The sequence below is a fragment of the Aythya marila genome (assembly GCF_965140915.1).
Source record: "Aythya marila genome assembly, chromosome: 17".
Classification (NCBI taxonomy): domain Eukaryota; kingdom Metazoa; phylum Chordata; class Aves; order Anseriformes; family Anatidae; genus Aythya; species Aythya marila.
This window is the reverse complement of record NC_139058.1, coordinates 483,908-510,491: the sequence shown is the minus strand read 5'-3', so window position 1 is coordinate 510,491 and position 26,584 is coordinate 483,908. Positions and strand designations below refer to the sequence as shown.

General features: G+C 46.7%; 1 protein-coding gene across 2 annotated transcripts in view; it reads right to left on the bottom strand.

Moving 5' to 3' along the window:
* MN1 (MN1 proto-oncogene, transcriptional regulator) overlaps nt 1-21,584 on the bottom strand; it is a 105,892-nt gene extending 84,308 nt beyond the window's left edge. For both annotated transcript variants that reach the window (XM_082774164.1, XM_082774165.1), the window contains exon 1: nt 18,010-21,584. In XM_082774164.1, the coding sequence (XP_082630290.1) occupies nt 18,010-21,442 (3,433 nt within the window). In that variant the 5' untranslated portion in view covers nt 21,443-21,584. The remainder of the gene's footprint in view (nt 1-18,009) is intronic.
* Between the last annotated feature and the right edge of the window lie 5,000 nt (nt 21,585-26,584).

Here is a 26,584-nt window from a genome sequence, read left to right as displayed (position 1 = left end):
TGCTTTGTTTCCTGGAAAATACGCTGAGAAACAGGTATCCATAACAGCACTGCAATAAATATTCTATCCTCCATCCTTCTCAGGTTTGTATCCATGCAGCCTCATCTTCCAGATGCACAGCTGCCAAGACAGATGAAATTTTAGGCCTGCTCGTCTTAGATAAGAGGGTGAATGAAATGAAAGCAATAGCACCCATCACCAATTAAACTACAAGGATATACGCATGACAGAGACTGAAACCAATTTCTTAACATACCTATCTTCACTCATATGCTTCAGGCACAGCAAGGCAGCTGTGCTGCAAAGAGTTAATCTTGCCTGGAACATATCTCAGATTTCTCAGAAAGTCAAAGACTGCAGCTGAAGCCGGGCTGACTGCTCCCCTGCCTGCCTGCAGCCTGACCCCTGACATTTCCACTCTGCTTCTCACTGGCACAGAAAACTTAACCATACACAAACAAACAGGTTGGGAGGACAGATAAATGGAAGACAGGAGGAGGAGAAAGGGAAGATTTCTCAGATTTCTTTTAATAGCTGTGATTAAATAATAGCAGCCACCACCAGCCATGGGTGATGGGCTGGTGTTTATCAGTAAAACCCTGAAGTCTACTGGCAAGACATCTCTGTTTAATTAATCCTGAAAGGGTCCCTTCCCCCTTCTTCTTCCTAGAGAGGTTTTGAGGATCCACACGTTTAAAGATACAGTGAGCTCTTTTTAGCTCTTTCCTTACAAAACACAAGGGAAGAGAGCTCCTGTTCAAAAAAACATCCAGGATTTACAAACACTACAGCAAAGAATTCTATCAAATGAAATCAAGTAGGCAAACCTTAACAGAGGTTATCTTTTGATTTAGTCGTATTCAACACTTCAAAAAAATATACGCATTAAGTAATGCATTTGTACAATGCCCTACTGTAAGTGCACGTGCACACAGCAATCAGATACCGGCCTCTAGACACTGCCCAGGCTTTGGGTCTGCCGCCATTTCTGTAGAAGAACCACTTCCCAAGGGACGAAGCTGTTCACTGCTTGACGCAGCTCTACCAACCCCATTTTCACCCGGTTTTCCCACTATCCTGAGCCATCAACATCACTCAGTGATGGAAGCACTTCTGCATACACACAGACCAAAATGATTTTGTCCATGCAAGGCTGAAACACGGAACCCCAACTATTGCCCCTGTGCTTTCACTTTGTTCTGGAAGGCTTGGGAGGTCCTTCCAGAGACCCCTCCCTTTCAGAAGTCCCCTGCCCTCTGCTTTCATCGTGAACCTCACACCCAGCAGGGCACCACAGCTTAAGGTGCCAGGCTGAACAAGCGGCACATCTCCAGCCCCTTCCCTGTGAGCGGATGCGTGGCCGGGGCAGCAAGGAGCCCAGCTCCCAGTGCCCGCTCACGCTGCCCCTCGCCCAGAGACCTGCAACGTGCCCAGTCACAGCCCTGAGGTAACCTCGTGTCCCCAGGGGAAGGGACAGACACCGCCACACCCCACGCAAAACAGAAAACAGCTTCTGGTGGCAGCAGCCTCAGCGAGTGCTTGCCCTGCTTCAAACAAGCCCTCCATGGAGAGCAGAAAAAGCAGGGTCTAGCAGCAGAGCACTCGGCGCCGAGGCCAGATAGACACCTTGAAAGCAAGCAAGCAAACAAACCAACCGGCCTCAAAGTCACTGGAGCGGCATAGCTGGAGCCATGCCTCCACCACTCCCACACAGCAGACAGCAGAGAGCAGTGATGCTGAACAGCAGAGCTGCCGAGAGAATGGTGTTACCACACAGCACCAGCCCACTCCCCTTTCCAAGTGTTTTCTAATTTTCACATGTATTTTTAAAAGTTGGCCACGATCATTCATCCTTTCCTCTTTTCCTTTTTCTCAGCAAGCACAAAAACGAGTGTTAATGCCTTTTCAGTCACTTATCTCCTCCCATTTTCTTTTCCAACATTAGTTTTCTAATGCTTTTCCAGCTTCAGAGAATAGCAGTACACAAAATAGAAAAAAATATATATTTTTCACATCCATTTAGTAACAGAATGAGCATTATGTAGTCTTCTAAAACCACTTTTTCATTCTCTTATTTTCCCAAACTTTTATAAATCTAAATAAACTGGTGGTAGAATTACTGATAATTTTGTGTAGTGTAAATCATCAAAACTGCAAATGAAAATGAGGAAGAAAAATTTCAAATGATTTCTCATGCAAAAGCAAAAAGGAGAGTGGAAGACAGTGCTATTTTGAAAGTGCATGTTCGAATTGTAAAAGGAAGCTATATATCACATAGGATTTTGATAAAAAATCACAGGAAAATATAAAATCAAAACCCATTATTTTCTTGACTATCTACATTCTTAAATACCTTAAATACAAAGTCTCTTTAAAAAAAAAACAAAAAACACAACTACTGGGATTGAGGATGAACTGTGATGAACTGAAAAATGTCTTTCTATCAAAAAAAAAAAAATATACAATGACAAGAGACAATCCAGTATATAATCAAAGACAGAATCCTGAGCTGTTCAAAGAGAAAATTATTTTAACAGCAGTGTCTTGGAAGATGAGAAGTGTTTTTGTTGTTGTTGTTTCTATTTAAAAAGCAAGCAAACAAACAAACGGCCATTAAGATTGTTACTGTAACAACTAATGCTTAAATGTACAACTTATTATGCAGTGTGCATGCCAGGTACAATTAGCACCAACAGAGAAAAAAAAGTGACATGTAAGAAATTCATACCTATAGCGGAATCAAGCAGAGTTCCCTGAACAGTTAACTGTTCACAAAAGGGTAGCAACCACTTCCAATAGCAGGCACTTTTGTCCTACAGCAACAAAACTGGGCAACATAAATCTGGGAGCAGCCGGTAGTTTGGCTAGTTCTATTTCTTTTTCCTTCTAAGTCTCCAATGTCCTAAAAATAAAATGGCTGCACAAGACCTAGACACTCAGGCTTGGTAGTAATTTTTTTTCACCTCAAGAGCGGGGGGGACTAGTGCCGCACAGTGATGTTTACTGAATGGCAGATAATCAAGGCTCTGCATTTGCATGTGGTTTTGCCCCAAAGCAAAATAAGGACTCAGAATTCATCGGGATTCCAGAGCTCTTCTGTATAATAATAAAAAATAGCGCTCGGTGTAACACTATACATTTTCAAGTACAACAAATGAGAAAGCAAACTAACTGTTCAGAAATATTACTTGTCAAGAGTTATTTTGAACAATCTTTTTTTTGGGGGGGTTACATTTAATTTTGCACAAAAACTCAAGAACCAATCTATTTATACAAAACTGGTGAGTTACAAATAACTACAATGAAATATTTAAATTTTCAACATTGCTTCCAGAAAATTGCATATTTGGCTGTAAAAATAATGATTTAAAATCTTCACTGAACTACCATTATTCACAAAAAGAGAATCACAAAAGAGAAATTTTGTGACTGAACAAATAGCTATTATGTAACCCACTTAATAAAAAGTATAGTATTTTTTTAATTTTTGACTGGAAGGCTATCAGAAAACTACTATAAGCAGTAAAAGACTCACTGACTACAAACACTTCTTTTAAAAGCAGAATTTGTATTAAGCACAGTGTCAGGAGCAAGAGTCAGAAAGGAAACAAAACAATACGAGGTCACTTCAGTAACGTAGCAACACAAATTGAAAATTGCAAATGCTTCCACTTTGGAGTGCACAAACTGGTAAATACTTCTTAAGGAAGGTTGAGAATACATTTTGAACAACCTACTCCAGAGTTTTGTGATCCATTTCCCAGCAATCCACAAGTCGGGGGGGGGGAAGGAGAAACCTATTGAAGCAGGTTGTTTCCAGGCAAACTCTATGCACAAAACATAGGAAAATGTAATGATGTCACAACCTTCCTCAGGTGGCAAAGAGCAAGTCTGAATGAATACAAGACTGTTAGCAGACGGAGTGAGGAACTTCTTTTCCCCTGCAGCATGCACAAATTTACTTCCTATCAGCTTTAAAAAAGGCATATGGTTTTGAATAAGCACTGCTGTCCACCCATAAATACAAAAATAAATAAATAGATAAATAAATAAAAACTAATTCAAAGTTTGTCAAAGCACTAGCTGCCTCTGCATCAAAACCGAATCTTACCATTCTTTTGTCTGAAATGCAGCAGGCGGTGATTGGGCACATGTTGACCTCTTGGACACTAGACTGACTCACCCTGGTGACAAATGCTCAAGATCATTTTCAAGACTGTTTACTTTGCAGTTCCAGCCTGACTTTCAAAACAAACTAACAAGTATGGACTCACACAAACACTGTTTTCTTCTTTGATTGTGTTTACTTAACATTTAAGTCAAAAACAGTATTTTCACTGACTGCAGTTACACAGGAGCAGGCCCTATAAACACAAGCAGGGAAGAAAAATTGAGGGAAAAAAAAAAAAAGCGCCATTAAAATCTCAATACGGGATGCCTGCAACAGTCCAGCTAGATTTTGGTTTCAACTAGATTTCAAGCTAGATTTTGGTGTCCAAAATTACATTTTCAAGCAGTATTATGGACAAGTGCTCTACAGTGGCTTTACAAGATGTTTCCTTATATTTCTCCTACATTTCACATTTTGGAGGATATCCCAAGCAGAAAGTCCCTCCAAGAGAAGTTTGTCATAAGCAGTTTGTGTTACTGTCAAAGTACATTTTTATTTTGAACATGGGGGTTTTCAGGTATATCAACTCTATCCATGCCTTCATCACTACAAGTATTGTTTATACCTAGGAACTATTTTACTAATACTTTGAGAACACCAAACAGTTTATTTAAGAAAAACGTTTTTCCCACTGCAACTCATCAATGAATAGCTGCTTGAAGCAGGCATCTTTCTGTTAGTCCTATTCCTACAAGAAAGGTTGTTCCCGCCATTATATTAAAACTTTTAAAAAGGAAACAGTTTAAAAGCACGAACATCTGCTTTGGTTTTCTATCTCTTGAGGGTGGCCGTTTATGACATTACTGCATAGTGGCTGGGAAGACTGCTATACCCCAAATGCACTTGCTTGTCTTATGAATACCTGCATCAATGGAAGAATCACCGCTACTCACTCATATCAGAGAGCTGCTCCTTCTAATCCAAGGAAAAGCTGTCAGAAGGAAGAAAGAATACCTTGGCTTTCACATTTGCAAGCTAATGACCCACGACTGCATGAAGCCAGAGTCAGTGACAGCAATACATCGGGGCCTGTTCGTGATATAATTGCTCTAAAAAGAAAACAGCACGGAAATGCTAACACTGCAGATGGGAAGAAATTACTGTCACCCGAAATTAGCTACGTGCTTACACCTCCACACTGTGTGAAACCTCCAGCCCCCGTGTCCCATGGAGACCAGTTCCTATGACTGTCCCGTCACCATTGGGGCAGGCTGCATGTGGGACAGCCCCACAAGCACCCGCCTCGTGCTGCCACTAGGCACCCCTCCCTCTCCTCTGCCTCGTTAGGCAGTTACCTGCTTTTTAGAGCGAAGGCTTGTATTAAAATCATGTACGCAAAGAAAACACCGTGTTTTTGCAGAACATTAATTTGCTTTAGGGGTGCTGAAGTGATGGAGCATTTCCCAACAGAGACCACCAAGCAGAATCCAACATCCAACCTTCGCTTTGGGCAGTCCTCACTTTTGCAGTACTTCTTGCAAAAATGACTTGGAAGCAACACATTATTGTCACCACTGCTTCACGGACGCAGGCCGAGTAACAGCCAACAAGAGGCAAGTGGCATGTGCATCGCTCGATCAAAAAGCACAAATAGAGCTGCGGGTAAGAAATGCCCCATAACTTGCATCCTGTGAAGGGAAGGGAGAGTCAAACTGTGATACTGTCTGAAACACACCTGTGAACCTGCTGGGTATTTTCCAGAAAGTTCCAACAGAGTCTATAATAGTCTTTTCAGTGAGATTTAAGTGAAGGGGGGGGGGAGAGAGAAGCATTGAGAATTAAAGACAGATCAATTTTGCTCTAAAATTTTAAATGAAACACTCGTGTTTCGGAAAGAATTTCATTAAGGTGAAAATATAATACAGAAGTACCCGTTTAGAAAGAATGTGCTATTAATTCTTAGCAGCGTGTGTGAAAGGGAAAATTGCATTTTTATCTAAATGGTTTTTTTTCCTGCATAACCCATTTACAGTATTCTTTTACAGCTCAGTAATGGGAACTTTTCACATTTCTATTTGGGCCAGACCACTGTGGAAAGCAGGAGTGGTCTTCAAAAACATGTAAAATACAACTCCCTAAAGCAGGTTCCAAGAGAAGCTCCACAAAAAGGAAGGAAAAGGCAAGTAAAATACATGTTAAAAGATGGTAGCAAGGAGAGGGAAAAAAAATCCTTAATGATGTAAGCTGTGTTTTAGACACGAAGAGGAAAAATGCTGTAGTTTAGGTTTTTTTTTTCCTAAGGAACAAGAGAAGGCTTGGTCTTTCTTTTCTTCCATGCTTGAATCACAAACAGCTCCTCTTCAATGTAGCAGAGTCTCAAGCATACACAAGGAGTAAAATGGTGCTGTGTGATCACTTTGAAAAACTGCACAGGAATATTCTGAGTTATACTATTTACTAGTACATACAATGGAAAAAAAAATTAAAATAATTTTATCATCATAAACAAATGCTTACTTCTCACTATAAATAGTTCCATACAATTTCAAATTGGGTATAATCTAAACGCTAATTTCAAGCAATTGACACTAGGATCCAAATTTGCCTCATGTATTGCCATCAGGCAAAATGAATAAACCCAAGGAAAAGTGAAAGCAGACTCAAGCTGACTGGACAATGTTTGACTAGGTTTGCCTCATCTGGTACAATTAAGGGTGAACATAAAATTAAAATCTGAAATTTAAAAAACTTTTATCATCAAGTATCTCAAACTCAAGTAAGCACAAAACAAAATAGCATACTGGCCTTGTGTTTAATAAACAAACTGATTCTGCAAATAATGTATCAGGGCTCACAAGAGAAGTTAAAGTTGCATATTTTCTAATTATTCTTCACTGATATTCTTCACCTCATTTTTCCTATGTTAACATTTTTTAGCTTAATTCTGAAAATCAGTATTACAAATAATTTTATCCTTCAAAACAGATACATAAAAGTGGATCAGTTATAGAAATACAACTGGACAACAAATAGTTTTAATTCCCTTTACCTTGCCATACTTCTCACTGCAAAGCACTAATTACAGGAATCTACTTCTGTTTTAAGCTTTACAGTAAGCAATTTCCAAATTTAAGGCCAACAACCAACCCTTCACTATGCTTAATAGGTAGACATAAAAATGTAATTATATCACAATCTCTCAATGTATGTTTTTCCAGCTCTTGAAGTTCATACTTGTCCGATTCAAGGAAGAGACTTTTTAATCTATTTTATAATCACTCAGGAATACAGGAGAATTTGGATAATTACTTGGAATACAATTTCATTGGTTTGTTTAAAAAAAAAAAACAAAAACAAAAACAAACAAACAAAAAAACACATTTTAAAAGCAAAAGTTTGTCAGTCCATAAAAACAAGATTTACAGTACCATACCTGCAGCAAGAAATTCAGGCTGCACTTTGACGAGCCCTTATCAGAGAGTTTTGACCACAGACTACAACAAACCTTCCCTACAGTCCAGAAAAATGGTGTATCTAGAAGCAGCAAATTAATTTCTTCATTTTTCCTAAGTACCTCTGTTAAAGTAAGAAATACCAGGAATTCAGTATATTAACTTGCTTTATCTACAGAACAAATGACTTTATCATATAACATGTAGTACTATTTTGCATGCAGAGTTTAAAGGTTAACCAAATAACTGAGGTTACTGCCGAGTTCACCATAGATTTTCATGTGACAATTGCCACACTCTCCTAGCGCTGTTTTTGAGCCATCTGAATTCACGTCCATTTTGCAGACAGCTACAATGAATTAAAAAAGATGGTATAAAACATCCCATTGACTGAAAACAATAAAAAAGAACGAGAATGAAGAAGTCACTTGCTAGCCACTCTCTCTCTCTCTCTCCCTTCCTCCCCCTCTCCCTCCTTCCTATCTCAAAATTGCTAATATGAGATTTTAATTGTGCTTGAAAAAGTCCTACTTTTCCCTCTGCCTCTAAAACTTCAGAACTTGTATGGAGAGCAACCGGAGTTGGGATGCTAGCTTTTTCTCCTAGCATGAAAAGAACAGCATGTATCTATGCTTAGAGAGGGGAACTACAGTATCCAAAAAAAAAAAAAAAAAGAAAAAGAAGAATAAAATAAAAATAATTAAAAAACGTACTGATTTTATCTTCAAAAAAGCACTTGTACTTTTGTTTAAATCAACAGTGTGTTGCAAGTGTTTGACCCTATATCCAGCAACAATAAAATCTGTTCCACCATAAAATACCAGCTGCTTTGCACTTTGAATGATAACACTATTTTTTAAAGTGTTGCAGAATTATTGTTTCATAGATTGTGGCAATTTTCATTATGATTACTGTGGAATTCCTCTGGGGGTGAGGTGGGGGTAGAATACAAACAATAGGCACATTTCTATTATTTCCCTGCTTTTAAAATACTATTTGGCCTGGAAACGGGCTATTCTTCAGATTGCGCAAAAAAATAAATAAATCAGTGCATCATTCTGGAACGAATAAAAAATAGTAAAACAAATGAGTCAGATCAAAACCACCTATAACATTACATGTAAAAAGTCATCCAACTGCCTTACATGTCTAAGAGATGTCCTTTTTTAGCAGTATGACATCAGGACAGCTACAGGTTTATACCACAAGAAATGAGGTGATGCCGTGCTGCCGCTATTTACAAGCTAGCACAAGTCATCGACATATATTGGCAGGGGGGAAGATCTTCCTCTTCTCTCGTCCCAGAAGAGAGAGGAGAAAAGAAACACCCATGATTCTTCTATCCCTAGGTTTCCGGAGGAGGTGAAAACTCACATCGTGTCAGTTTCTTTTTCCTGTTGCTCAGACAGAAATGTATTTAGGTTATTACATTCACACACTGTATCAGAAGAACCGTAGTTGCCGCCTCTCTTTCTCCAGGAGAGAAGCACCCCACCGAGGAGGGCAGCACCGCCGTGCCCTTCCCACCGCCGACCGCAGGAGAGGAAATTGCGAGTGACCCAGCGCTCAGAGCACCGAGATGCTGCCCACCCTCGTCCTGACGCACGCTGCCTCCGCGCACCCTGCGCGGGCAGTGCCAGCCCCGCGGCACGCCGCCCGGTGCCACCCAGCCACGAGCCCAGGCACTGCCACCTGCCCCACAGCCCCCACCTGCCCCACAGCCCCCACCTGCCCCACAGCCCCCGGGGCTCCGCGCCCCACACCGCCTCCCGCTCAGCGGCTGCGCAGGGGCACTGGGCGCTGGCGAGCACCCGCTGCGCAGCATCTCCGTTCCATCTGGCTTGGACGGTAAAGCTCGAGCAGTGGGAACGTCTCCGAGGCTTCTGAAGCATGGCATAAAGCTCCGTGTCAGTTTATGGTGCCATACAGACGATCTTAAATAATAAAAATAATAATAGAGTGGGACCTCGATATATACTCCACTGTGATCTAAATCAAACAAATACCCAAGCATCCATAAGTGCGATGGAAATGACTTGACCAACTGTGCCATCTAGCCAAGAGACAGGAATACTCGCACAGCCTCTCTCCGCCTGCTTTAACCTTACAGACAATCGAGAGCGTCACCTCCAGCAGCGGCTGGGAGGGAACGCGGACGCAGGGTCCCTGGGGACGCAGCCCTTGCTGGCATGCATTTGCATTTCTGTTTTTTAGATATCATCCACTGTCATCACATGCTTTTTATGAGTTCTCTTATCCAAGACCAAAAGGCTTTAAAATGCCATGATAGGGTAAGATTATATATATTTCAATAAAAAGGGGAGGGGGGAGATTTCTGTAGGAAGGAGCTCCTAAAATTCAGACTGGATAATAATCTTAGTCCAGCCTCCATTTCCTACGCTAATAAATCAATTTACATCTTCATAGCAAAACGGCTTCAGGGTATTTACAAAAAATAAATAAATTTTAAAAAAGTTGTGCCATTCTTTTTAACCTGCATTTTGGGGGGTTGAGGAGAAAGGAAGGCTAGAACTGTTTCCATTTTTTTTTCCATGTACCTGCTTCACACTGCAAATTAAAATTTTCAATTTTAAATTAGGAGTATATTCTTAATTAGGGTATGAAGTGTTTTAAGATTTTCCTCACTTTACAAATGGTTGCTTTTTCAATTAACTATGCTTCCTCAGCCTCAGGATGATCTTTCTATTAGCAATACAAATGCTTTCTAGTATTTTGTGAATACTAATTCACAAAATTAATTAAATGCAGACTTAACTCTAAGAAATATATTTTACCACAAAAACAAACAAACAAACAAAAAAACCCACACACTTTCACAACTGCTAACTGATTAAAGGTTTTTCTGTGATCAAGAATGTCAAGTCCTAAAGGCCCACCAGTCAGAATTCAAGCTAAGAGAGTTAAAAGGAAAAAAAAAAAAAAAAAGGAAAAAAAAAAAAAAAAAGGGCAGCAACTCAGTTTCCTCATCTCATCTTTTAAAGGCTACACACAGAAAAAGATATATCCAAAAGGTTAGGCAAACCAGCCACTAGAGAAAGGCTGTAGCACATTCTCTAATACAGCATTCTGCAGTGAGGAACTAGCAGAGCTCTTCAGAGCTCATACATGTGTTGTTTCTGTGTTTACTCTCAAATAAATTGTATTTATTTTAATGTAAAAATCTATCAATGCAGCACTTAAACATAACCAGATTTCTGCTTACCAAAACAGAAAAAAAAGCTTCTTCAGACAAACCTCAAAAGCCAATAAAAAAATTAGACAGCGCAGTGTCATGCACTGCATTTTTATGCTAAAATACCAAACAGACTCAAATAGACTGCTAAAATTAAAAACAAACACACATGACTTATGCAACTAAAGACACACAGCACAAGTTAAGCATTTAGACAAGAAATGGTTCATTTTCAGGAGCTACCAGTGACCAGTGCATGCACATTAGGGAACAAAATCCTAAGATATAATGAACAGTTACTATATAATTGAGGCCAGATGAAACTTTGTAAACTCATATTTAAAAATGGCTGGCCTGGGTCAGAACCAGCTGAAAGGGATAACATTCCAGATTTAAGGTGTCTTCACAGAATCACTTGAAACACACCAGCCCAAAACACAAGGCTGCTGAACACAAACACTTGTGCTTCCATAGAAAAATAAATAAGGGTGGAAAGCCACTAGAAAAAATAGTAACTATGATATTTTTTGCATCAGTATATAGGCAGAAAGTACAACACTTTATAGAGAGTACCTTTCTGGATCATCAAGTCATACAACTAATTACATCGACTAAGGAAAATACGTTCCCCACATACATATGCTTTTGTCATTTGCAAGGAGATGAGCTGTATGTGAAGGCTTAGAGGGAAGCGCTGGGGGAGAGGCCAGAAGAAGGGGCGTTGAGGAGGGGAGCTGCAAAGCAGTGTCACCTAGGATGTTCTCTTTGAAGTATTAAGAAAGTCAGCTTGTAAAAATTAATGGATTAGACATCCAGCTGTTCAATTCTCAGCTTTAAATTTAAAAAGTATTTGACTCGGAAACATTGGCACATAATCCATACTTAAACTTGTAAAATAATAATAATAATAATAAATCTTTGCATTAAAAAAGGTCACTAATAATTAGTAATGTTTTAACTGCATCAACAAAAACGTGTTTTGCAAAGGAAAAGCAGCTAACTGCAAAGAATATTGGTATTTTTACATAAGCCAGTCACATTAACACCATGTGCAAATTGGGTCTATCTACAAAACAGAGAAAAATACAGTTTACATTTTAAAAGCTGAAAATTCTAACCAAGATGAAGGAAGCCAGGGTGGACCTTGAATCCCTGGGAGATTACACAGCTTCACCTATTTAATTTCTAGAAGGTGCCCTGCTCTCTGTCCCTTGCCCAAAAACTTACTGATGAGGAAGTGGAGAAGCAAGCCACGTCCTAAATATACTCATAAACAGAAGCTCTCTCTTAAGAACAGTGCTCAAATAAATGAAATGCGTAATTCTATATATCTAAAGAACCCCACCTCCATCTTAAAAACATCCCACAAAATAAAAGCATACATTTACAGATGCAAATTGTGTTATATTCAAGGGCTTAAGATTTTTCAATGGAAGAGAAAGAAAAAGGAATACTTCGACAGAAAGCTTGCTACTGGCTGGAGCAGAGGCCTGCTATAGATACGTATTTTGAGTCTGAAATTAATTATCTATGCCTTTTGCATATGAAGCACTCCCACCTGAAACATGGTAAGAATGATACATTTTATCCTAGTAACAAAAAAGGGAAAAATCCCACTAAACACAATTTAACTCGTCACTTTTGATATTCTAGGTTTGTGCTAGCAGTTACGTAATTAAACTGTTCCTGATATTTTGGGAAATTTTGTATTAAAAAAAAAAAAAAAAACACACAAAAAAAAGACATATATTGGGCCACTTGAAGATTCATTTTAGAGCTGGATTCACTCTTTCTGTGGATACTCTACTCACATTTAAAAGAAATACACAAGAAACCTGAGACTAAAAATGTACAGTAATTTGTCTGGTACTAAAATTTTATATGGCCACATAAAGACATATTGCCATACCAAAACCTCATACTGAACGTTGCAGAAGAAGGGAGTCAACTGTTACAAATAAAGGCAGTCTATATAATTTTAGGTTAGACTGTTTAATGCCTTATCATTTGCTCTTTATAAGTAACAACAAACTGTATTTGCAGGTATTGACTATTAATAAATTTTATGCATGTATGCAAAATTATTTATGGTTTTATAGCACAGCGTTGCACTAGATCATTCTGAAAAAAGCAGCTATCTCATGTTAAAAATGAAGAGCAGACATTAAGCAATACATCATAGATCAGAATAAATCTATTCTCTGACCTATGCTCATAGATACATATGAAGTCTAATCCATCTCCTTTTTCATCACAGGTAAAGAACTAAAACATATACATACACTAATTGCAAGAAATATATCCCCCAAACGTCATGCACGCTCTCACACCTAGCATGTACAAAACATCCCTGTTAAAACTAATTTCACAACAAAACAAGCCATCATAAAATAGCAGACTTTGTTAGAAGAAAGCATCATGGTGCAAACCAAATTTGTGATGTGCATTAATTCAAATACAGCCAGACAGTCCAGAGGTGGATAGACGGATGTAAAGGCAAATAGAGTGGCTACGCTAGTAACTGAAATCACAATAAATTCACACACCTTCTCCATTAAATATTTTAGTGCATTATAGCAGCAATAGCAAGTGATACTAAAAACTCTACCTCTTGCCTTCTCTAATATTTGCTAGAAAAGTCTACAAGTACAGTGCTGCAAAATATTAATAAATATATATATATATGTTTCTAAACAGGACCATTTTCTTGTAAGAAAATATTAAAAATTATAGTTTGTCAAAGTAGACGTTAGAGTACTACTGTCACCCAAATGAAACCAGGTCAATCAGAGCCAACCTCTCGGTTTTTTGAATAGATCAGAAGAGTTTAAAAGAACATATTAAACCCGAACCTAATGCACACTGAAATCTTTTCTACAATATGCAATGAGAGTATTTTTTCCTCATAAGTCTGCCTGCTAATCCAGATCATTTATTAAAGATGTGTATTTCATAGCTGTGGAATATATCGCATAACTTCTTGGCAAAGGTAATAGCATTTTTTTCACTAACAGTTAAAATAGCTGGTGTACGTTTAAACAGCTCTTTAAAGCAAACAAAGCATCATCAGGAATCACAGATTCATCGCTGCAAAGTGCACTGAGCTTAGTCAATGAACTCATTTCCAACAGTCCTTACTATGGTATAATTCCGTTTCAAATCGTATATTGCTTGAAATGATATTTAAGTGTTTGAAATACCTCATAAGAGGTCGGACAAAGTCAGCCCCAGTAAACAAACCTACTTCCTTGGTAAAACCTCTAAAAGAATTTAGCTGCATTTAAAATAAAAGCACACAACAGAACATACTAGGAAAAGAAAGAAAACAAAGGCTCATAGCTGCATCTGGACCAAATTTGTCCTTTGTTAATATATTTGGTAGTAATTTACGAATGTTACATCCTGCTTCTTCAACAGTTTTGGCCTGCTGGCTCATTCAAATAGTAGGTTCGGTATTATGATGAAATATTTACAAAAACTCAAGGATAACATCTAAAATATTCTGCACCACACTTGCATATCAGCACAGAGTAGTGTGCACCACACTTGCATATCAGCCACAGAATATCTGACTATATTCTTCTTTTTTCCAACCAACCTTCTTGGTTCTAGGTTACATTTTAATGTCTTCACCTGACATATGCAGTATGGGACCTTCAAAATTTCAATTAATGACTAAAGCCGAAAGCCCAGTAGAACCTAATTACTGGGTTCCTGGAGAATACTAATCAACATGTCACTGAAGGAAAATTGTTCTGGTTCAGTCAAACCAGGCAGAGCAGAAACCCATTACACTAGTGCTAGGTTTTTATGTGAATTTGATCTCGTTACTCTTTGTTAGTTAGAGCTATGGTATTGGAAGTCAACGTGACCTCTCTACACTGAATATCGTCACATTTCACTTCTAGCTCTAGCTGCATGGCAGAGGAAAGCAAGATACTTTATAATGCGTTTTTGGTGAAAAACAAACAAACAGCCTCTTCGCATAGTACATGTTAGTACGAGACACTATATGTCAGAGAAAATTCCTTATTGAAAACTACATTTCAGTGAAAAGCAATGAGCAGTCACCATTAGGTTACAATGAGAAGAAAAATGCAGACATATACACAGAACTCGCTAAAGGCTGTTATTAAATAATATAAGTGTATATATACTACACAGGCACCTACAGCACAGGTGTCTGAAATGCTGTTATCTGTTGTCATCTACCTTTAAAACTCCGATAGATTGCTAGGTATTAGCAAATCATTTTAATACTACGAGTATGAAAAAGTGATGAGTTATAAGAAATGTGAACAGTCATTAAAACAACTCGAACAAGTTGTTTCCATCAGTAATCCAGGCATTAATGGAATATTCAAAACGTTCCTGGTTTTGCTGGGTTTTAGAGAGCTTGTTAATTACAAAAATATCCCTCCAAGAGCTCCAGGAGAACAGAGGCTTAAATGCCTCTCACACACACACTCCACTCCTACAGAGAAGAGCAGCAAGAAGGCGGCACGCTGAATTCAGCGCTCTGCCACGGTAAAACTTGGTCATTCACACCAGTCTGAGCCTTTCTTCCACCCCTCCCTGAGCCCACAGAGGAATCAACACGCATCACAACAACCTCATATTATGAATAAATTACAGAACATTTTCTCTCCCATCACAGTAGGTCTAATGAAATAGCCCACCAACAGTGCATGTGTGTTGGTTAGGGAAGTAGGCTCTAACGACTAATTTCACCCTTAATAATATTACACAGTATTACAAAATGTGTGCCACAGTAAACACTCCTCCAGTGTAGTACTAAGCACATTTAGTAACGGCTTGGAACTTGGAAGAGTGCTGTCTGAAACCTGCGCATTCATCCTACCTGTGTACAACAGGGAACTGCTCGAAAAAATACCATCGATGCAAATCTCAGTTGACTAGGATGGTTTAAAATCTCAATCACCAGAAAAATAAAGCTCTTTCTTAAACAGTTTCAAACAATCAAGTGTATGGTAATGTAAAGTCAAATTATTTCTACTAACCAAAGAGAATGGCCTCTTTTATCTCACCTATTGTATCTTTATCACTTCCAACAACAGTTATGGTAAATTCTCTACTTGTGTGTATGAATTTTCTCATCCGAAGTACCAGTCCATTCAAATCCTTCAAGTGACTCAAGTGTAAAACAAAATGAGTGCCTCTATCCATTGTTGTAAAACTGGTTCGTTATTTTGTGCTTACTCTTTGAAATACTAAAACATATCCTTATATAGGAGCACTGATTAAATGGTTTTCCTTCCAAGTGATGAACTGTTTTAACAGCAACATTGTGGTTATCACGACCAGAAAGCAATTACTTATTTCACTAGATGTTACTAAGAATAGTGATGATCAAAGTGAACGTGGGAGTGCTGTTAAAGAAGGCAACACTCCATATGACACAGATACATGAAATATACATAATTCTAAGCCAAATTACACTTTTAATAAATGCACAGACTATTCATTGTTTTGTTAGGATTGTGAGGATTTCTTTCCTTTTTTTATTCCATGAAATTAAGATCTACGGAATAAGCTGCTCTTTTAAAATCTATTTTTAAGTGTAGCACAATGCGTAAATGTTCCTATCCGTACATACGCATATTATGTGCATGTGTGTGTCTGAGAGGGAGGAGTGTGTGTGAGTTGTGAGAGAATGTATATATGTGTTCGAGTCTGCCAAGGTAGAACTGACAGGAACTGTGATTTGTGCTAACTAGCTATTGATCCAGTCAGATCTAGATGTTGTGTACAAGAAACAATAAAAGAGAAGGGGCCAGGAAGGATGCTGTGTGCAACTCCATTTAAAAATGGAAAAGAAAGGCCCCAAACAAACCAATTTATGTCCTTGCCTGGGTGAAGCATGGAGAATGCTGATGGGCTTCCTACAGTCTGCTGTGCATGCTAAACACTCCCGCTTCAAATGAGAGTCTCCTGAGCTGGGCATTAAACATGAACAAAGAGACAAACAGTGGGGGCTAGGATTCACGCTTCAGAAAGCCAAAGCTGGAAAGCCAACCAGAACCAGGAGTAGGAAATTGATGAGTTTTCAAACCACCTCAGCTCCCTTTTGATTTTCCTAACACCTTTCTTAGTGAAATTACTAAGCACATAATACTAAAAAAAAAAGTCTATCTGTAAGACTAGGCATAATGAAAATAATTCCCAGCTACACAAGTAGTACCAAACAACAACTTTCCTAGGTTCACATAATGAGTTTATACTGCGCAAATTATGCACGTGTACGTATAGCGCATCAAGAAATCACCTGTGTGCATTCACACAGCAGGTAAATGCATGTGCATCTATTGCAATATTCACATATAGTCAGGCAGCTTAAAAAAACATGTATTTGATAAGATAAAATAGAAACCAAGTGAATCCATAATTATCTTTAGCCTAAACAGCTTTTATAATAGAGGGTTTTCCATTAATGTATTTTTTTCAGAGCTTCGAGAATTACGATGCCCTCTGGACATGGGGAAGGATCAAAACTGACAACTAATGTCGAAATTAAGCATATGTCAACTATGCAAGTTTTATACCAGACCCAGAAGCTTATTTTAAATTTCCTTTTTAATAATAAAATAAATGCCAAGAGCCTTTTAGTTTAATGTCACACTTCTACCAAGGTTTTAACACATGCAGGAAAATACCTGAAACTGGCGGGAGAGCACCACTAACAAATACATGCTTTCACAGCTTAGGAAGACTTCTCTAACAGTTTGGAGGGAATGACTGGAAAGGACGGCAGGCACAGGGCTCTGCAGGAAGCCCTCTCCTCAGCACCCCACGCCCAGCACCATGACAGGGCTCTGCCGTGAGCCCCTCTCCTCAGCACCCTGCACCCCAGAGTGTGGTTGGAGCTCTGCCATAAGCCCCTCTCCCCAGCGCCCCCGGGCATGCCAGGCAGCCGGTGGGGACAGAGCTGGCGGCAGAGGACACCGCGCTCAGGGCCGTCACCCGAGGGGCAGGCAGTCCCACCACGCTCAGCGCCAGCCGGTCCCCACGGGGCAGCAGGCGCTTTGTCCCCTCCATCAGCTGCCTCCAGCACCGCTATCCTGTAGCCTTGGTGCCAGAAAGTGCCCAGCATCAGCCCCGGCTCCCGCAAGGGGCAGAGTGGGTCTGGGGCCAGTGTGTGCCCCGTGTCCAGGGTTCGGAGCCCCACCACCTCCCCTGCCCTGAGAGCAGCCCAGCGTCTCTCCCCGTGGGAACCCGCGCAGGGAAACAGATACCTTCTTTGCTGGGGTTCGGGGGCTTGGGCTTCTCCCACGGCACCATGGGCTTGTCCTCCTCCTGCCCCTCCATCAGGGCCTTCTCGCCGGGCAGGTACCAGGTGGAGTTGTGCTCCGCCATCAGGGAGTCCAGGTCAATGGTGCTCATGGCACCCTTAACGCCCTCTGAGCAACAACTGCTCAGGTCACTGTCCCCGTTCTGCCCTGCGCACTCCCCCTTTTTGCTCTTCAGCCCCAAGGGCTGGTCTTCCGAGATGCTGAACTGCTGCCGCTGGAGCTGGATCTGCGCCTGCAGGATCTCCAGAGGGTGGATCTCATCCTGGGCTGAGGTGCTCGTGGGGGTCCGCACCTGCTCCATGCCCGGCGTGCCAGGGTGGGCGCCCGCTGTGGTGCTGAGCCCGTAGCTGTCAGGGGTCGAGGTAGATGTATTGAGGAGGCCGAGGGCCAGGGGCTTCTGTCCGTTGAGAAGTGCGTGCTCCCCGCGGGGCAGCTTGGGCGAGCCGCCTAGCAGCGGGCTGCGGGTGGGCTTGGAGACGGTGTTGTCGGAGCTGGAGGACACCTCGTCCTCGTTGCCGTAGCTGGTGCTGACCTCGTCAGGAAAGTCCACGTGCGGGGAGCTGCCGTCCGACTTGGTCACGCTCTGGATACCACTGTCCAGCGACGACATGAGGTCGGGCTGCTCCCCCAGCAGAAGCTCGCCGCCCTTGCCCCAGGAGGGTGAGGTCAGGGGCTTGTCATGCGGGGTGCCCCCTCCACGCTCCGTGCCTGCAGCCCCTGGCGGGGCCCCCGCAGCTGGCGGCGCCGGCTGCCCCGGGCTGACGCCAGCCCCGCTGCCCTCTGTGGCCGAGAACTTCTCGAAGAAGGTGCCGGGGCTGACGTGCCCGCTGTCCCGTTTCCGGCGGCCCCGCCCCCGCCCGCCGCCCGCCTTCCCCTCGCCGCTGGCCGCCGGCTCCAGCGCGTAGCCGGGCGAGAGGCTGCTCTCGGCAGGCAGCAGCGGGGCAGCGCCCGCCGCCTTGCCCGCGCTGCCCCCGCCTGCCGGCGGTCCTGCTGGGAAGTAGTCCGGGGCAGCTGACGGCGGCGGGTCAGGCTCAGCCTGGCTGAGCTTGCGCTTGGCCTCAGCCGGGCTCTTCTTGTTGAAGGTGACGTTGAGGTTGGGGGCGCCCAGGCTGGCGATCATGTTCTGACAGGCGGTGGAGAGGGCGGCCAGGCAGCTCTGCCCGAAGACGTTGTCCTTGCTGGCCGGCTTGCTGAAGGAGCCCAGCGAGAGGGCGCCCAGCTTGCTGGCGGCAGGCCGCGGTGGCGGCGGCGGGGGGAACTCAGGCGGGGGTGGCGGATAGGCACCCGGCGAGGCGCTGAGGGCGGGCGCAGCACCGTGGGCCGCTGGCTGCCGTGCGGCTGCCCCGAAGGGGAAGCCTGGCTGGGCGGCAAAGTCGGCGGGGCCACGTCGCTCAGCAGGGGCGTTGGGCAGCGACACGCCACCGCCCGGCGACTGCAGCTGCGAGAGGCCGCCCATGGCAGGCGCGAAGGGCGGGTGGACACCGGGTGAGGGCAGGGCCTGCGCCGGCCCCTCGCCTGCCATCCGCAGCGGCTCTTGCAGCCCCAGCCCGCCAGCACCCGGACGGAAGAGCACGGCCGCGCCGCCCGGCTGCAGGCCCAGCTCATGGGGGGCCGCTTCGGCCGGCAGCCCTGGCGCTGCCATGCGCCGCGGGAGCAGCTCCCCAGGTGGCGGCGGCCCCGCAAACCAGGCGCCGTCAGGGGCCAGGTGCGGCGCCGGCGGGTCAAAGCCACGGCCGCTGCCGGCCTCGCGCTCGAAGGCCGGCGGGGGCAGGCCGCTGGGCGGGCCCACCTCGCCGTGGTGCCCCAGCTGCTGCAGGCTGGGTGGCCGCAGGCGCTGCTGGCTGCGCGAGGCCATCTGCTTCATCACCAGGGCTGCGTTCTGGCGCTGCGCCAGCGCCGGGTGCTCGGGGCCACCGTGTGGCAGTGGCCCCCCGAAGGCCTCTGGCGCCGGCGGGGTGAACTCGCCCGGCAGGCCGGGGTAGGCCGACGGGGAGAGGTGGCTCTCCATGGCGGGGCCGTGCATGCTGCCGCCCCAGGAGGCACAGCGCTCGACGCCGGGGTTGCTGGGGAAGTCGAACCGCGGCCTCTTGGCGACGCTCACGTAGGGGGCATCGAAGTGCTGCAGTCTTTGATTTGGTGGCTGTTGTGGAGGAGGGTGCTGCATATTAAACACGGGGTCGGTGTAGGGATGCATATTCCTGTTCTCCAGTCTGTGAATAGGGTATTCAAACTGTGCATGCTGGTTCTGCATTATTGGCCCATTGTCCTGCAAGTTGGGGTTGGGAGCATTGGCTTCTGTTTGCTGTTGCCTAGGGATGGCTGGCGGGCAGGAGTTCTGTCTGGCCAGCAAGCCCGGCGGCTGCTGCGGCTGCGGCGGCTGCTGCTGCTGCTGCTGCATCAACGGGTGCCTGGTGCTGGCCCCCGGCTCCAGGCTGGCGGACATCTTCCGCGCCCCCCCAAAGCGCTCGAAGAAGACGCCGTGCTGCTGCGGCGGGTGCGCCTTGGCCACGGCCATGCCCGGCGGCCGGGGCAGGGAGGGTGTCCCCGCGTAGCTGCCGCCCGCCGGCACCTGCCGCCCGCCTCCGTAGTGCGGCAGCTGCCCCTCGGGCTCCGACGGGGAGAAGACGGGCAGCTCGAAGTGCCCGGCGGGGCCGTCGCCGGGGTAATTGTATTCCAGAGAGTCCACGCCGCCCTGCGCGGGGAGCCGCCGCTGCTCCAGGCCGTGGGGCTCGGAGGAGCCGGCCGCCGGCAGCCCGTGGAAGGAGGCGGCGCGGTTCGGGGACTGGTCGAGGGGCAGGCAGGGCGCCGGCACGGCGTGGCTGGAGGCGCCGGCGCTGTGGTGCTGGAAGTCGGGCAGGTTCCCGGGGCGCTGCTGTCCGAAGCCCTCGGCGCCCTGGCTCTCGGCCATGTGCTCGTAGCCGTCGGCGAACGCCGTCTGCCCGCCCAGCGCGCCGCTGTAGCCCAGGAGCCGGCCGCCGTGCACGCAGGAGGCGCCGGGGTCGGGCCCGAAGTTGCCGCCGAAGTGCGGGTGGTGCTGGTGGGGGTGGTGGGCGCCGCCGTGGCCGCCGTGCGGCTGCTGCCCGCCGAAGAAGCCGTGCACCGGGGGCTGCATGCCGCCGCCGTGCAGCTCGGCGGGGCCGCGGCCCGGGAAGCCGTACGCGTCGCCGGCCAGGCTCATGTTCATGCCCAGGAGGGGCGGCTCGCCCAGCGCGCCCAGGGCCGGGTCCACCGCCGCCGCCGCCGCCGGGCCGCCGCCGGGGAAGGCCGGCGCCTTGAAGTGCGCGCTCATGCTCAGTCCGGGCTGGCCGAAGCCCCGCTCCCCCTGCCCGGCGCTCCGGCTGCTCATCTGCGGCTCGAACTGCTCCAGCCCGAACATCCTGCGCGGCTCAGAAGGGCATGGCCGCCCGAGCGGCTCCGCCGTCCCGCTGCCCTCCGCTCCGGCCGCCGCGGCTCGGCGGCCCCGCTCACATCGTGCCGCGCCGCCCGCCCGCGCTCACCCCCGGCGGCTCGCCGCTCGCTGCCGCCCGGCGCCGGCCGCGCTGCGCTGCCCGAGAGCCGACGGGGCGGCGCGGCGCCGCTCATAGGCTCCGGCGCCCGGCAGCTGCGCGCCGCATCGCCGGCCCGCCGGGCGCTCGCCGCTCGCTGCCCGCGGCCGGCGGCTCGCCGGGCTCCGGCGGCGGCGGGGCGGCGGGGCCGGGGCCGGGGCTGCGGGCGGGCGCTGGGAGGGCTCCGCGGCGCTCCCCTCGCGCGCGCTCCCCCGCTCTCAGCCGGCGCTGGCGGAGCAGCAACAAGTTTTGCATTTCAGCGATGAATTTCAGCCATCGGGGCTGCGCCAATGAGCGCCGCGCGGCCCGGGGCGGGGCTCGCCGTTAAGGTGGCTCCGCCGAGCGCCCGGCCCCGCGCCCCGCCCGCCCCCTCGGCGCGCTCCGGACGCTGCCCCGGGCCGGCGCCGCCGCTGCTCCCGCGGCGCGGGGGGCCGCGGGCGGCCGGGGGAGCCCCCGCGGAGCCCCCCGGGGCCCGGCCCGGCCCTGCCCGGCCTCCGGGACCGGCCGAGCCGGCGGGCCGGAGCCCCGGAGCGCGGCCGGGGAAGCGCGGCGGGGAGCGGGGCGCGGCGGCCGGATCCGAGCGGCGGGGTTCGGGGTCTCCGCCGCTCGCCGGCCGCGGCGTGTCCCGCTGCTCCGAGCGCACGGGCGCGGCGCCCAAGGCCGCCCGGCGCGGCGAGCCGGCAGAAGGAGCGGCTCGGCCCGAGGCCGCCCCAGCGAAGCCGGCGGCTCCGCGCAGAGCCCGAGCGCGGCGCCCCGTCGGGGTCCGGCCGCGGCCAGCGCCCGGCGAGGCAGCGGGGCCGCCCGGAGCCCTGCCCGCAACCGCGGGAGCGGGGGTGTCAGAGCGCGGCATCCCCGGGGGAAATAAATGCCCGATAGCGCCGGGGGGCTGGAAACAGGCGGCAGGGTGAGGCGCTTGAGGTGGTCGCAGCTCGCACGTGTCAATAGCTTAAAAAAAAAATTGCTCCACACACAAAAAATAACAAATAAATATAAAGAGAGATCTATAGGTATGCGGCCGAGAAGTATTTGTATGTGGCAGGAGAGTTTGAAGTTTTTTTTCTTTTTTTTTTTTTTTCTTTTTTTTTTCTGCAGGATCAGGATGCTGCGCTGTGATTAAATATTGATTTTGTGTAATTAGTTTTCATGTGAACTATCCTCCTTGCTGATGGCTTGGAGATTTCAGAACTAGAAGAGAAATGGAATTGGACATGGAAATTATTACTTAGCAAAGTGACAAGGGAGAGGGGGGCTGCGGGGCCGGGCTGGTTCCAGGGCAAGAAGCAGGAGCCGCGCAGCCTGACGGCGGCACAAAGGAACAGAAAGCGACTCCCGTTCGCAGCAGGAAGGCGGTGACAAAGGGGAGCCGCCGTTCCCCCGGGCCCGTGTCCCCGCAGCCGGCGGTTCGGGCCCACGGCCGCGCCTCCCGGCAGCGCTGCGGCCCCGCGGCCCCCTCCCAGCCCCCCCCGCCCCCAGCGCCTCTGCCCGGCCCGGCCCGGCCCCGCGCTCCCGGGGCTCCGCGCTGCCGCCGGCCGCCGCCGCGCCTCCCTCTGCGCCTGCGTGCGCGCCGTCGGAGCGGCCGTTCCGAACGGGCACAGCGCCCCCTGCCGCCCGCCCGCCCCGCGCGCAGCCCCGGCCGTCGGGGGGGGGGCGGGCAACACCGCGGCTGCCGGGCCCCGGCCCCCCGCCGCCCGCAGCGCCCCCGCGGAGCCGGGCTGCGTGCTCGGGACGGGTTCCCCCGGGCCTCGTCCTGGCTCCGCGTTCTGCTGCGGCGAGGGGCGAGGGCGGCTGCCGCGGGCGGCTCGGTGGTGCCGACAAGGGGCGGGGGCCGCAGCCCTCGTAGGGCTCCGCTTCGGAGCTGGGGCTCAGCGCCACGGGGCCCGTCTGAGCCGAGGCCCCTTTCAGCTCTCCCCCAGCCATCCGTCCACGCACGAACGACTTCTGCCGACTGCAGTAGAGGCTGGACCGTGCCCCAGCTAAACAGGTTCTTGCAGCAAGCGAGATCTTTCCCTGCATTACCCTTCCAGGCAGCGCAGTTGGCGTGTTGCTGTGCGCCTCTCCATCAGCACAAGCAGCAGGCTCTCAGTGCCAAAAGCACGGTGGTTCCCCTGTATGCAGGTACCACGGGCAGCAGGACTGGAGTTCATGGCCTTGTACAAAATAAATAAATAAATAAAAAGGGGGTGGGGGAGAAGAAAAAAGCTGAATTAATTTTAAGAGTGCCAAGTGCAACAAAACAAGGAAGAAGATTGTAAACAAAAACAATATTGGATTTTTAATGCCACTCCTCCTGTACAGTCACACAACAGCACTGAAGCTCTCACACTGGCAAATCTTTGACATGGGTAAGGACCTGATCAGCCCTTGCTGCAACAGGTCAGCAAGCAAAGTGTTCTCAGAGAAGTAACACTGCTTCTAGCTTAGCTGGAATCCATATCTTGTTGTGTGTTCGTGGTGGGATGGCATAAAAAGATATGTTCCATTTTAGATAACACATGCCAGTTGGACAATATATGGGAGGAACATTCTTGAACATTAATTACTATTGTAATCATCCTGGGTTTCATTTGTAGCTGACCCTTTGTATCACAGCCGACCCTTTGTTGTTGCATTTATGTATAGCTAGTTCTCTGGGGAAATAGCCTGGTCTCTCTGCGCCAGAGATACGATGAAAGTTGTGTGACAGCTGCTGTGAAAGGAACTTACTCCAGTAAGGCAGATAGATTTCTGCTGTGAAGAATTACTGTTGCTAGTGTAAAAGGACCTCAGGCCTCTGCAAAATTACATCTCTTCTCCAAATCAAAGGGTCCTGCTTTTAAGAGGGTATTCTCACAGATGCTTCCTGCAATTACTTATGTATATTGGCTTCCACCTAAGAGCCCAAATCCTTCAGAAACAACACATTTTTACTGATTAAGAAGACTCACCTTGCATTTCCTGGAAGATGCAGAGTCCATTTGTTTTTCAGGTGGAGGAAGCACTGTCTCTCTATGGAAGAGCAGAATGATGCTGTAAAGGAGAACACAGCAGCGGGATGGAGTCTTCCTTGATCCATGGGCTGGCCATCTTGAATGCTTCTGGACAAGCGCTGATGCTTGTTTCCCGTCCTCTCTTGTCTGTGCCAAGCAGCGTAAGTGTCCCTGCCAGACCACGTCAGCTAGGCTGGCCACTTGAGTCAGCAAGCAATGGCTAACTGCTTGCTCGCGCCTTCTGCAGCCTGCTGTACCAGAAGGCTTTTTTGCTCACCTCCTTCTGGCCTAACATCAGCATCTTCTAGGAGCAAATTTCAACACTGAAAGTTTCAGCACAGTAACTCACAGGAAGCACTCCCTGCATCTGGCTGCAGCTTGGGAGTATTGTATAACTGTCTGATGACAAATATGGAAATAATATCAGCCTAAATATTTTGACAGTAAAAACAGTGAGCTGATTGAAATGGTAAGGTACTGTACCAGCTATAGTGTTATACAGGCTCTTGGTATAAACATTCACTATTTGCTAAATGTCAGAAGGCGGCTCAGCCTGGTTTCTAACTTGGAACATATCCTGAGCAAAACACAGCCAGAAGCTGACAACTGCGCCGCATATACCATGGCTTTCCAGCATGATCCCCCAGACTGTTACCATCACAGTCAGGAACAGGTCAGTCATAAAGTGCCACAGCCGCTACACCAAGGAGGGAGGAAGCCTTTCATGAGAAGATGTACCAAATAGTGAAAAGTACTTTTTTTTTTTTTTTTTTTTTTTTTTACTTTCAATCTTTGGGTTTTGGTCATTTTGAGGGAAGCAGGGAAAGGCATTATTTAAATAGTTGTAGCTGCAGGAGATTATTTTCTAAGTTAACAATAGTAATTACTCCTGCCAAATCCAAAATTGAGGGGATTCATTTATTTCAACTCTCAAGACAATAGCACAATTTTGGGTTTCATATTGCAAGCTCTGAAAACGAAATAGTGGGGTTGATTTTTTTTTTTTTAATAATTCAAACATCAATTCATCAGACTTGAATTCAGCTCTTTCCACTGTGCCAGTTTAACTTGCACTGAGAAAAGTTGCTGCTCAGCAAAAAGAAAAAATAAAAAAAATAAGAAAATCCTTTTTAACAAAATGAATGCATCATACATAAAACATCACGAACCATACAATTAGTAAGCAAATGTAAGAGTTCAGCTCAGTTCATAATTATTCAGCAAACCTATTCAGAATGATTTTTTTCTCCCTGCAGCAATCAACTGTGTGGGCTCATTACCACTGAGAATCTAACGAAAAACCACCACATAAACTGTACAAAACAAGCCCATATGCTAGGAGAAAAAAAAAAAAAAAAAAAAAAAAAAAAAAAAAAAAAGAACTTTAGCCCAGCTAGCCATTAGCAAGAAATCTTTTAAGCTGTTCCATCAGGCAAAACCACATCTTACTTTTCCATGGTGTTTACACCCCCAGCTCTATAAAGATACCCTTCATTAATATTTAAGGCTTCAGGTGTACAAATTTTAGCTACTAAATAACCTCTACAGTGTTTGGTAGTGCAGCCATCTGGAACAACAAAAAAGCATTTGGTTGCTGCTACATGTCATGTACCATCCGAAGTGATGAGTCCTGTCTTTAGAGTACAGGCTCCCAAGAGTTACTTTGCAAAAAAGCTGATACATTTTTCCAGGCAGTGATTTCTACCCTTGCAGGGATATGCAATAAAAGGAATTTGAACATTTTGAAGGACAGGTTTCTAAGTCTGGTGGCTGATATTACCAGGAAAGTTTTCAATGCTTCTCCCTGGAATACTTAAGGAAACTATGACACCCCCTCTACCTCAAAATCAAAGTGAACTCAATGACTAGAACAACTCAGAAGGCAAATGTGTGAAGTCATTAGATGAGCTCAATACTGCAGCAAATGCAGAGCAGAATCAGGAGAAAATTTACTCCTCAAGAGGAGACAATACTTCTTGGTGCGTGCCTCCTTTAATTCCCAAGAAC